Genomic DNA, 13061 nt, shown 5'->3' on the forward strand with positions numbered 1-13061 from the left:
CAGAAAAAGTTGTTGTAGAAACTATGAATATTTACGTAATCAAAAATCCTCCATAATAAAGAAATTATCGAACTTGGTTCTTTTTCCGTTGATGTGCTCTGTAACCTTTACAATTGAATCTTGCTAGTCTTCGCGTATGGGCGCTGCCATGTTGGATTATGGACTGGTCCGGGGGTAAAGCCTTTACAATTTATAAATGTTGATCAAATACAAACTAAGAATGACAATGGCAATGAACTTTTTGGGGTAAAACAATACAATAATGTTATCAAAAAACCTACAGAAAGTTTAGCAAGCGTTTTACAGGCGTGATATTTACAACAGATAAGAAAACTCCAAGCTTGTCATCCCTTCATTAGAAGAGTTTAGTTCACAGCACAAAAACATGGCATCGAAGAAAAAGCGTCGGGATGAAGATTTGGCTCAGGAAGAAGTGCTGACGGCGGTGGTTTTAGCTGACAGTTTCAATGTCAGGTTTGCCCCCATAACGCACAGGAAGCCAAGGGTAAGAAAAGAATCGTGTTGCCCATAGAGACGGTCCAACCGGGCCAAATGTCTGGAACAGCTGGTCAATAATTTTACAATTTAGCGGTCATATTTTATCATTATTCAGTGTAAATCCATACTTTATAAAGTAAATGTTTAGTTTTAAATCGCAGTCTTAGCTTATAAACCAAAGTGCTGAACTCAAATTGAAATAAGAACAATTTGAAATAGCTAAATTGTATTTTAGAAATCCAGATTTGGTTAGATTGTTTGACCCCCCCTCGGATGTTGAGAGCGTTGGATAAATTTGCATTTATAATTTTCTGGGATCAAACCACAGATATTTATTATTACTATTATTAAATATTTAATTACCACCATGATGGTACACAGAAGTTTGCTGTATACTGAATACTTTCAGACTCTCCTTCCCCTGGTGAATGTCCCATTGTTGGACTACACCCTGGAGTTCCTGTGTTCTGCTGGTATTGAGAGAGTCTACCTGTTCTGTTGTGCTCATGCTGAACAGATCAAAGAACATGTCAGGTGAGGAGTTGGTGCATATTTTTACAGGACGCCATCAGCATGTAGCCATATATGACATGCTTTGTTCCATAATATATATATGTTTATAATGCTTTATTGTAGTGTTCTGGCTTACCTGTTAACATTGTACTTCAGTCTGCTTAGTGCTTCAGTGGTACTAAATATAAACGTTGCTATGCACTAATACAGTTCTTATTGATTCCAATAGGTTTTGAACAGCCTGGAATATTAATTTTCACACAAAAGCATGATTTGTTAGCAATGAAATTCTGGATCAGAAGTTAAGAAAATGATAAATCTTGAAAAAGTGAAATTTTGAGAATATGCAAAACACTTAAAAGTTATTCACCCTCTATGTGCTGGTTTCTAGGAAGTCCAAGTGGTCCACCAGGTGTTCCTCGTGTGAGGTTATTCCCATAGTGTCTGAGGACTGCCTGTCTCTGGGAGATGCTCTGAGAGAAATTGATGCCAAGGCTCTCATTGACACGGATTTTGTCCTCGTGAATGGTGACTTGGTCTCTAATTTACCACTGAAGGATCTCATCGAGGAACACAAGTAAGTTTCTACTAAGTGTATGGATATTTATTGGTAGATTTTTCCAAATTGAATCAGGGGATCCATTTCCGCACCTTTTCATTTGCTGCTAGTGTCTATTTGAGACCATGCCTTTTGAATGGGTCATCTCACCTCGTTGACTTTGGTCTTCTGTAGTGTTTTCCACATACGATTGCATATATAATATGAATACATGTTCTCCTTGTAAATAAAAGTAGTTCCATGACGGTCAAAGATGGCAGTGTCTACTTCATTTTCAAAGAAAAAGTCCACAAGCATTGTGACAATAAAGTGAAAAATGTTTTTCAACTTCTCAGATATTTGTATACATATGACATTTTTCTTGTTTCTACTCCAATTTCTTGTTTCTTTTATACCAATATTTCAAATCCATAAGGTTTGTATTACACACGTGTGTCTTATCCAGGGAGAGGGCCCAGAAAGTCAAATCCTCTGTCATGACAATGGTGTTCATGCATGCTGCTCCACACCACAGAACACGTTGTCGTGAAGAGGAGGTGCTCGTTGCTGTAGATAGACCTACGCAGAGAGTGCTGCACTACAGAAAAGTGGGAACAGATCATAAGTTTGAGCTGCCTGCTGTGAGTTTGAATATTGTCCTCCAGTATTATAATCATGAAGACTACTAGCCGGTTGGATTTTGAATGGATCTTATGTAGCTGTCCATATTGTGGAATGTTATTACTTTGGGGCTTTTCTTTCTTTAACTATTTTGTTGCATGGTCACAGACCTGGCAATAACATGAATGACCGCAACATATGAAAATTTATACATAAACATCTTAGCAATGTATTTTATAGGTAAAATGCTTCTCCTGCCACAAGAGAGAAATTTAACTTATTTGACTTAAGTACATATTTTTGCCATTTGAGTGAAGCTTACTCCTAATTGTTGTCATAAATCATTCACATAATGAAAATATTGTAGAATTTTTCCTATGCTTGCAATGGGAGTAATTTTCTTGTCATTTTCCAGGAACTATTCCAAGAATTCAGTGACATTCAGCTCCGCTATGATCTCCTTGATTGCCACATCAGCATCTGTTCTCCTCTGGTGCCACAACTTTTCACCGATAACTTTGACTATCAGACAAGTGATGATTTTGTGAGAGGGATCTTAGTCAGTGAAGAGGTATGCATTTTTATTTTTGGTACTTCAGTCTTATGGATACTGGTATCCCTTGTCATACAGCTTATCTTATAAAAAACAAAAAAAAAATACTTTGAAAATGTATCATCCACCGATTATCTTCAAAGTTGCCCATCCCAGAGTCTCAAACTATCTACCTACCTGAAATACAAAAAGTCCTAAGTCTATGTATTTGGGCTACACATTTTATGCGACATGATTAAACATTGGCAGTGGGCATTACCTTAACTTTTCTTTAGCTTATGATAATAATTTAACAAATATTTTGATAATAAATACTGATTGTTTTATGTTCAGATTTTAGGCAACACCATCCATATGAAGGTAGTAGAGGAAGGTTACGCTGCCAGAGTGTCCAATCTCCAGATGTATGACGCAGTCAGGTGAGAACACGTGCACATACACACACACCTCTTCCAAGATGAGGGGATTATTTCAATAAGTTTTCTTCCTTTTTTATTTCCTTTCTATTCAGAAGAGGCAATTTCTACTATTTTAGTCAGATATTCTGTACATATATTAGATTACAAATGAAAATTATCAAACACAAGCTGAAAAACTGTCAGGCTGTTAGCTTTTTATATATTAGATTTGTTGTAAGTTTTCTTTGCATTATATTTCAGTAAAGACATAATCAGATAGCCAGATATACTGTACATAAGTTAGATTTGCTGTATGTTATGTTTCAGTAAAGACATAATCAGCAGGTGGAGTTTTCCTTTAGTTCCTGACAACGACATCAGCAACAACAATAATATGAATAAATACAGCTACGGGAGACATAATATTTATCTCAATAAGGACATTACTCTGGCCAGGTGAGGCTGTATTTGTAGACTTAACTAATATTTTTCTTGAAAAAATTTTTAATCTCCTTGGAAATCTGTTAACACAGTAATGCTCATGTGAGTTTTTAAAGTTGAATCTGTGAAAATAGCATGGAAATTCATGTTAGCACTCCTGTTTACATTTCTTAATAGATAACTTACTAAATGTGCTTATGCACGAACAATATATGTTAAATTCTATGCATAAATTTTGAAATGACCTCAGTTTGTTTTGAAACTTAAGTGTCTTTATATTTCAGAGGTATAAGACAAGTATGTAAAAGCAAAAACTGTACTATACTGTTTAGATAGCTTTCTATAATATAAAAGGTTGTCTCGTGGTTTTATATTCCAGAGGGTGTGTCCTGCAGGAAGATGTGGTGATAGGCCCCGGCACTAGTATAGGCTCAGGGTCCACTCTGGCTCACTCCGTGGTAGGGAGAAATTGTAAAATAGGTAAATATTTCATATTTCTTATGAGAAAATATTTTCATTGGATTGGATCTATATTAAACAGATTTATAGAGGGATTTTCTTGAAAATTAGATCCCTTTTTTTTCATACATGTTCTTCAAAATGTCCTGTGCATATCAGATTGCAATTAATGAAGAAATCTTGCATACTGTAATTATTAAATGCAAAAACATCTAAAATTTACTTTTCCCCTTAAATTTGTAATTTATATGTGAAAATTTATTGAAAATTAGCTAAAATAATATGGGCCTATAAAAATCAGTACATCCAAAGATTTACTTTATTCAATGTACATGCATATATTTGTCATCAGGAGAGAATGTCAAGTTACAGAATGCCTACATCTGGGACGGTGTTACTATAGAAGATGGCGTTTCCGTGACTACCGCTGTGATTGCCGACAACGCTGTCCTGAAGAAAGACGTTACTGTAGAACCTGGATGTGTGTTTTCCTATGATGTAAGCATAAAAAGTGTTTGTTAATTTAATTGTTGATACCAGCTGGCTGAAAACAAATTAAATTTTCTTTGTATTAGAATCAGATATGTTTTTCAGTTACATTTATTGGTGCACATGGTAAGTAAATCATTCAGTAGCAGATCTGCATTTCTGTTCAGTTTAATGATTTTAATCACCAGTGTATCAATTTTTTTGTAATTTTCCCATTGATTCACTTTTGAAATTCATGTGCATGCAAGACTTTCATGCCAATAGCAGCCTTTTGATAGGTAAAAAGCAATGCTGTTTCCAAGCAAGCTGATATTGGACAAATGCCATTCTCATTATTTTGTTATTGTAGTTAAAGTACTGTTCAGGTAGTTATCAGGTCATTGTCATTGTGAAGTGTACTTTTGTTGAAATAAGTCAGTAATAATAATGATAATAAAAATTACCAATTTCAGCTTTACTGTCTGAATGTTGAACATTCACACTGAAAGTAAACAAACTGTGTTTGTTTATTTCCAGGTAGTTGTTGGTCCATCAGTTAAAATCCCATCAGGCACGATACTGTCCTCAGCTCCAGTGGAAGATGACGGGTTCAGTGACGAGGAAGAGGAGACAGTTAAAGGTTAAGATTACATATTAATTCAGTAATGTCACAGCATAGAATTCAATCATCTGCTTTGTGCACTCAAACTTACAAGAAAAGATTATTCAGAAAACAACTAAACTTTGGGTTATTTCTAATCTGTTATTGAAACTTTGAATTGTGTCAAAAGAAAAAAATACTTCTCAAGTCAAGATGGCTAGATACAGCATACACCCTATGCTTTCAGACCCCCAGTCTGTAGGGCTGGTAGACCTCAGATATATTTTAGGGGACTGTTTGAGTCAGGTGCAACACAGTCTGAACTCCTATAGACAATAATGAAATAATGTAATACAACCATTTTCACTGGTCTAATGGGATTAGTGACTTAGGTCCAATGATTGGACTTATTCTTTGATCAAGTATTAATTGTTTTAGGCAGTTTCCTTGAACTGGTGGCTAACATTGCAGACTTGAGTATTTATACACTGTGTCATATTCTTACTCCCTTACAGGTCTCAATCCAGTACTGGTAGGTTCACAGGGTGTGGCCTATCTATATCAGCCTGACGCAGAGGACAGCGATAATGACGATATCATACAGGACATGTGGGGTCTAACCATCCAATCAGAGGAGGACGATGCCAGCAGTGTGGGGAGTATGGGAAGCGATGAGTTGTCGCCGCCCTCCAGCCCACCAGCAGATGATATGAAATGTGAGAATTTGAAAACGATTTGGACATGGTCGTTTATAAAAATGAACTGATGCATTGTAATCTCTCTCTCTATTTAAACAAATGGAGTAAATAATAGAAAACTACTAGTATATTAGTTATATTCTAGTTTTATAATACAACCCTTGTGACAAATAGACTTGGAGACAAGATACAGTTGAAAACTACTGACAAGTGGTCACAGGATGAAATAATTCTTTTACTTGGATTTTGGCAAAATGTGAAGAAGAAACTTGAAAAGAAACCCCAAATTTTAATTAATATGAACAATTTAATTTCTTTTTTAGTGTTCTATGGAGAGGTATTGGATACTTTAGAAAGAGTGTTTACAGAAAACATAGGGACAGACAATACAATATTGGAGATAAACTCTCTCAAGTGAGTTATAAGATGATTTGTCCAATATTTAGATTTCAGTGAGAATAGCTTTTCAGATATTATAACCTAAAAGGACTAGAATTCACAATCAATTTCACCAGGTGAAAAACGGTGGAAGTAAAATGGCAATTGGTGAAGGAACAGGTTTTAAGAACTTTTATAAATTTTAACATTTACCAGGCATGCCTACAACATCACCATAAACGAACTGAATGGTCTTGTAACCAAGGCAATTATCGCTTACCCACAGAGAAATAATAAAGAGATGGACCCCCCAAAACTGATGAGCGCTCTTAAACCAGTGAGTGTTGTATTGATGAGTTGGTATTTGGACAGGGGAATTTGTTAAAAAAGACATTAACTGAAATTTAAAGTAAAAATAATGATTTTTTAAAAGTCTGGCTTAAGTGAAGCGGTACAATGCTGTAAATGAGCAGGGATAGTAGTTTGATACTTTTCAATGAACCCGTATCACAGAGTTTGTGTCACATTGTTTCTCTTTTGAAAAGTTCACAAGTTTTACATGGACATTGGTATAAAAACATGTTGTAAAACCTACACTTATCATGATAATCATCTTAATTTTCCCATGTTTTGCAGGTACTTTCCAAACTACTTCCTGTCCTAAGAAACTACATGAAAAATACGGAATGTCAGCTGGAGTGTTTGGCAGCGTTGGAGGTAGGGTGTATACTGGGGTCTGTAGTAATATTATAGGGATGTTTATGGAGATTATTCCACATTCAATTGAGATTGTAAATTATATAAGAATATGTTAAATTTTTCCCCAAAAATTTACATAGAATCATGGTTTAACACAATTTATGAGATTTTTTTGTATATGTCTTCTATTTCTATTCCAATTCTAAACGATCCTGCATTGAATGTTTCAATTTGTTTCCTCATAAAATTCTGACAGTATCTCTTGCACCATATCATGATCTTTTTCTTTGCCTTGTCTGTGGAGTGAAATTAAGTTCATAAAAATATTAATCTTGTCTTAAATGTTAGGATTACTCTATCCATCATCCCTCCACGGGCGCTATCCTCATGAAGGTGATGCAAGTTCTGTATAACGCAGACATTTTATCTGAGGAAGCCATCTTGCACTGGTATGAGAACGTTCCTACAGACCACGCTGACCAGCACCAAAAAATACGGAAACAGGTCAGTGATGTTTTTTAATTTCATATATTTTCATAAACCTATTTATTGGTTCATGAAAATTATACAATTATATATATATATATATATATAGAGAGAGAGAGAGAGAGAGAGAGAGAGAGAAGAAGAAGCTTTATTTTAGTTATCTTCACTATACTGAATATGCCATTACGCATGCACGCACACACACACACACACATGCAGTGAGGGTGAGATATGAACAGACAAGAAGTGGGGAGAAGTGTTCTTGGTCATCCTAAGCATATGTAAAGCCAAACTGATTGACATAGCTTTTTAAGGATTTTTAATAGGCACATCTTTGTTTTCCAGGTGGAAACATTTATAAAATGGCTTGAAGAGGCAGAGGAGGAGTCAGACTGATTAGTGAATATTTTGTTACGGGATGAAGAAGCTAGTTTGATTTTGATAAGACAGTGAATTCTGGCAAGGATTTTAATTTAAAAAGAGGATTAATTCACTGTGGATTAGAGAGGATTAACAGTGATGTGGATTTGACAATATTAACTTGTGCTGATATGGAACAGACATGAATTCTGATGAGAAATGTGAAAACAGTTTTATTCAATTGAATTGAAAGTGTATATTATCTAACTGGAGGGCCTTAATGTCACAATTAATATTGCTGCTGAGAGCAGTGGCAGGTGTCAGATTGTGGTAGAGGAGATTTAAACACAATGAGCCGGTCTCACCCCATTGTGATATTCTGTGGCATTAAATGAACAGAATGCAGTGGTTTAAGGTGAAAAGAAATTGAGGCAAATATGTCTTGTATCATTCATTTTCTGAAGAAGATTCCATAAAATTAATATAAAATACAAGTAACTTGAGTCACAGCCTCCCCTGTGGTTTGTTTTAAAAGAATTGGAAATCCTACAAGATGGGAAATGGTTCAAGAAAAGATTGAAAGATGCTAAACATTATAAATGTTCAAGTCAGATAAATCTAATAATTCTTTCCATGTTTTCCTCTTGTTAATATTTTTTACAACAATTTATATGGAACATTTTTAAGTTGCAACATGTAAATCCATCAGTTGTAAAATAAAGATCGAATGTGCAATTAACGCTTGAATTAAATATTCTTCATGGCGGGCAACAGGAAGACAATATGGAAAATAAAACAGAAGCCAGGAGTTTTATCTGTTTCAATTTTGTTTATTTTACCACAACACTAGACCAATCCCAACTTGGTCTATCTCAATTCATCAATCAATCAATATTATATCAATCTTTCACTGAATACATAATTATTACTGATCCAATAATTTACAGATATCAACTGTGTTAAGCTAATATGTGACAACACTGTACAGGTTAAAATAGGAGTTGCCTCCCATCAAAGACCCCCTCCCCCCCCCCCCCCCTTTCAATAAAGTGTACACTTGGTTGTAGCAACTCTGTTTACAGAACATGCTGTTCCAATATTGCTATAATTTGGCATGTCTTTTTATTTTTCTGACCCTTACTTCACAACTGCTACAAAACTCGCAAAGACCTCAATACATCAACTGAGTAAGCTTCTCAATTTTTCCAGCATATGCAAAGAAACTATATTTTATTACATAACTTCTTTACTTAACTGATCTATATTAGCCCAGTAGCTACAGCAGCAAATGTAAAAGTTAAAGGATACTCTTAACTAAACACATAACTACATCTTGACAGTTTAATAAGGTAATGCATGGCAAAAGCAAGGAAACTGGAGATAATTACTGTTTCTAATTCACTAATGTGGCAATGATAAAGTGACTGGGTAGTCCTAACTAACTGGAGAAGGTTTTTGGATAATCTGTGGCAAATGCAAGGAGACTGGCGACTGATGATTTAAGTTCATCAGTCTGTTAAATCAACCTTAAAGACAACACTTAACTACCTTTCTTCTGAAGCTTCTGCCAGTAATTGAAATATTACAATAAATAAAAGAAGTTTACAATATTTACACCAAACATTATTACTCAGGTGTTTGAATCTGAGTTTTTGTCTACCTTTAGGCATCGAGGAAATAAAAACATTGCAGCATTAAAATATTTCTAATGCCAGCATACCAGCAGAACAGCAAAAATGGCAAGATTTGAAGAATTATGAAATACACAGGACTTGGAATTTTACAATCTCCATTTCTAACAATTTCAACCAAGTCTTCACAAACAAGCTTTGTGTAGAGAACTGCACTTTAGTAAGTCTGCCTATAGATGCAATTAACCAATGAAAAAATATCCCCAAAAGTATAACCATTCACTCCCAATCCAAAGTATACCTATGACATAATTATATAACAAGTTATATTATGAATTTATAATTACAATAGCACCAATTACATCAATCAAAAGTGTATAAAATTGCAAGATGAATATTAATACTATAATAATTACTAAAATGCACTTGTACAATTATATGCTATATATAAGATACTAAGCCCCGTTTACACATGGTAACTGGGGTCAAAAATTCTGCAGTACTAAAAACAAATGGCCTTCTGAAGTGGAATTCTTGCTTGTATTACTATCAAAAAATGGCACACTAATTAATTCCAACAACACAATACAAAAGCCCAATGGAATGGCTTCTTCTTAAACTCGTCTGTGCAATAAGTGATCAGATAATTTGTTACTACAATAGGGAGCTTAAAGCTGTGCACGGTATAGTTTGCTAAAAATAGAAAAAGTGTGTGGAATATTCGTTAGCACAAAAAGACAGGACAACAGCACATACAAACTTTACAATATAGTGTAAATACCAAGAATTTAGTAAGAATCATGGCAGAATGATATTTATCAGAAAAAGAGAGAGCAAAACTAAAAATGCCCCCTCAGAAATGTATCCTTTTTAGCTGACCTGAATAGTATAATTCCTGTTGTGTAGTTCCTATACATGATTATGCTGCCTTAGCTTAATTTCAGTCACTTATTTCATTTTCTGACTGCTAAAATAAGTTGATCACATTTTTGGTGACAGAAATTTGTAAAAAATAAATAAATAAATAAAACAAAAAAACATTGTAGAAAATCATGATTAGACACTCCATTGTATCTGTTTTTGAAAAGACTGGTAGATCATGTATTTTTATGATTCTGTAATATCTAACTCAGTTTCAGTCTTGTAGTGTATTAGAATCTCTCTACTGCCCTCTTACTATGTCATGTCAAACAAGGAATCTAAACTGACTGGAACTTTGGGTGACATTCTTGTTTTTAGCTGCAATCCATGTACAGGCATTCTATGGCACTTCTTAGTGGATGCAGGAAGCAGTCGTATTGTAAAAAAACAGATATTTTGCAAGCTGATGGAATCTGTTCAAGAACCTAACAGCATTTTTCCAAGAAAACGGAATCGTTATGTTTAGAAACTGGTCCATTCAAAATTTCAATATGAAACAGGAAAAAACAATGATCAGATCATCTTTGTTAAAATCTGGATATTTGCCTCAAGTTGTAAGACTTATGAAGATGTTATAATGTATACTAACTACGCAACCGGGTGTTCATTTGCAGTTTAACTTTCTAATTCTTTTAACATCATGGACATTTTCAATACATGGCTCTCGGACTAGAGAGGATTTGCTATTACAGTTAATTACCTATTTATTATGCTTTCGTGCTTTCAAACAACAGATGACTGCAGTAGTCTTAAGTGACCATTGATGTGAGTGATTAGGTGTAAACTTGAGACCATCCCTACATCTCTACCTTATGGCCCTTCTCTCTACACGACAAGTACAAAACAACACAACATAAAAAAACATACACTTTTGATTTTTGGCAACGGGTATGCCAAATAATGATGATAATACTGGATGAATAAATATATTATAGCTTGTTTTCAAATCAGTAGACACCGTGTCTACATCTCTCAGTTATGGAAGCACATACACTTCATGCATATGATTTTACATTGAAAATAATTTCATTTTCGCTCTGATCTCTCTCTTGGCTCAAGTCGCGGAGACGACTTTTCGTTAACAGCTGCAATCACAGATGTCAGTTATTATTGCTAACTCTGCATCTTCTTCTGATTGGACTTTCATCACTTCACAGTCAATCAATCAACCTGTCAATCAAACAATCACTGCAACCTGGCTCCTCCCCCTTCATCCCTTACATGGTAGCCTTGGCCATATATGGAAGTCCTGATCACATATTCTGACAGCTCAGAAATCAGCCAGAGTCAGTAATGACCAATTATGGAAGTTTTGACCAAAGGCGGCCACCATGTATAGCACGGCAGATAAAACAGTGGCGAGTTGGCATTTTAAATGCCAAAGCCAAACCAGGGCCCATGACAAGGCAAAAATGGAAGCCTCGTTGTCAAAGGTAACAACAATGTGTAGCTATTCATCAAGAAAAATGTTGTCCGGCCATGCTTCCTCAATGTCTCTTCATGTGCAGGGAAAGATGGTCAGAGCGCGAAAATGCACGATCACATATGTGACACTTAAATGGTTTGTCGCCTGTGTGTTTACGATAATGCCTCGTCAGTTCATCAGATCGCGCAAACCGCCACGTGCAACCCTCCCAGGTACAGATGTAAGGTTTTTCACCTGCAAGGAAAGGAAAAATTAGTAGTTACTATCTTAGAACATGGCTTTCATTACAGAAAACATTCAAATTATTGCAAACAAATCTTATAAACACTTTTTACTCTTTCATAATCTCACTTTTAAGTATTTCTGGCAATAATTCAATTAGTGTCAACAACATTTTACTGACTATCAAGAAAGCCCATTAATTTAATTTTAAGAACAAATATTTCTTTTTAAATTGGCCAATTTACCTGTATGTGTTCTGTAATGAGCTTTGAGGTGTGAGCTTTTTGTGTACACTTTATTGCAGCCATCAAATTCACATCGGTGTACTTTCCGACACTTGGCCTGTGAGGGTTTCTCTTCGCTGCTGCTACTGGCACCATCATCGTCCAGAGATGATGGCGGAATGGGCGAGGAGGAATCTGTGGGATATGGCCTCTTTCTGGTTAGGAACCCTTCTCTTGCTTGGAATTGTCTGAACGACAAAAAAGTATATCTGTGATACAGATGTTATGCATGAACGAGGATTAGTATTGTAAAATGTGAAAGTCTTTCATCATTTAGTATTTAATGCTTCTAAAAAATGATATTTTTGGACTTAGCTGTAAAATTAATTTACTTAAATCAATAAAAACATCGCTGTGCTTTTTTTCAAATAACTAAAGGTAAAAACAATTTAAAGCATCAAAATGTGAATTTTGTGAAAAAAAAAACTTACAAATGAGCCTCTTTTATCCTCTGCAATGACAGGAGGGGAACTGAGGGGCCATCTGAGACTGAAAGAGAGAAGAAAAACAAGGTGAAGTTAAATTTCAGTGGATTTTTTGATAAAATTTTTAAAAATTAAAAAAAAAATCACACACACACACATACAGTGCGAGATATTTTGATGGTCAATTTCTAACTAAGTGAATGGCAATGATTGTCAATCTCTTTGTATACACATATCCTTTATCAGTTTTATCAGACATAACGAGTTCTTTTTCAGTATTTTCATTACTTGGGTCAAGTAAACTGAAATACAGCATTGCATATCATGTGCATGTTATTTTAAAGCACTTTCCAAGAAAAAATCTTTATTTTTCCAAATACCCAATCCAATATCTCCTATCTTTTTTGCTCTTGAGGTATAAATGCTTCTTTAACATAGCAT

At 34.9% G+C, this 13061-nt stretch overlaps 2 protein-coding genes across 2 annotated transcripts in view; one reads left to right on the plus strand and one right to left on the minus strand.

The window, feature by feature from the left end:
- The first annotated feature begins 256 nt into the window (after nucleotides 1-256).
- LOC106179507 (translation initiation factor eIF2B subunit epsilon) lies at nucleotides 257-8525 on the plus strand. Its single transcript, XM_013563167.3, has 16 exons — nucleotides 257-505; nucleotides 908-1032; nucleotides 1403-1588; nucleotides 2016-2190; nucleotides 2586-2741; nucleotides 3057-3142; nucleotides 3449-3577; nucleotides 3942-4042; nucleotides 4374-4519; nucleotides 5027-5129; nucleotides 5606-5806; nucleotides 6112-6202; nucleotides 6383-6503; nucleotides 6803-6883; nucleotides 7214-7369; nucleotides 7697-8525. The coding sequence occupies exons 1-16, from the start codon at nucleotides 386-388 to the stop codon at nucleotides 7745-7747; spliced, it is 2028 nt and encodes a 675-aa protein (XP_013418621.2). The 5' UTR covers nucleotides 257-385; the 3' UTR covers nucleotides 7748-8525.
- LOC106179536 (uncharacterized) overlaps nucleotides 8521-13061 on the minus strand; it is a 73482-nt gene continuing 68941 nt past the window's right edge. Inside the window, exons 7-9 of the mRNA XM_013563215.3 lie at nucleotides 12627-12684; nucleotides 12157-12383; nucleotides 8521-11923 (exon numbers count right to left, since the gene is read on the minus strand). Of these exons, the coding sequence (XP_013418669.2) occupies nucleotides 11751-11923; nucleotides 12157-12383; nucleotides 12627-12684 (458 nt within the window). The 3' untranslated portion in view covers nucleotides 8521-11750. The remainder of the gene's footprint in view (nucleotides 11924-12156; nucleotides 12384-12626; nucleotides 12685-13061) is intronic.

The sequence above is a fragment of the Lingula anatina genome, chromosome 3 (genome assembly GCF_051362555.1).
Source record: "Lingula anatina isolate TDL-2025a chromosome 3, LinAna3.0, whole genome shotgun sequence".
NCBI classification, from domain to species: Eukaryota; Metazoa; Brachiopoda; class Lingulata; order Lingulida; family Lingulidae; genus Lingula; species Lingula anatina.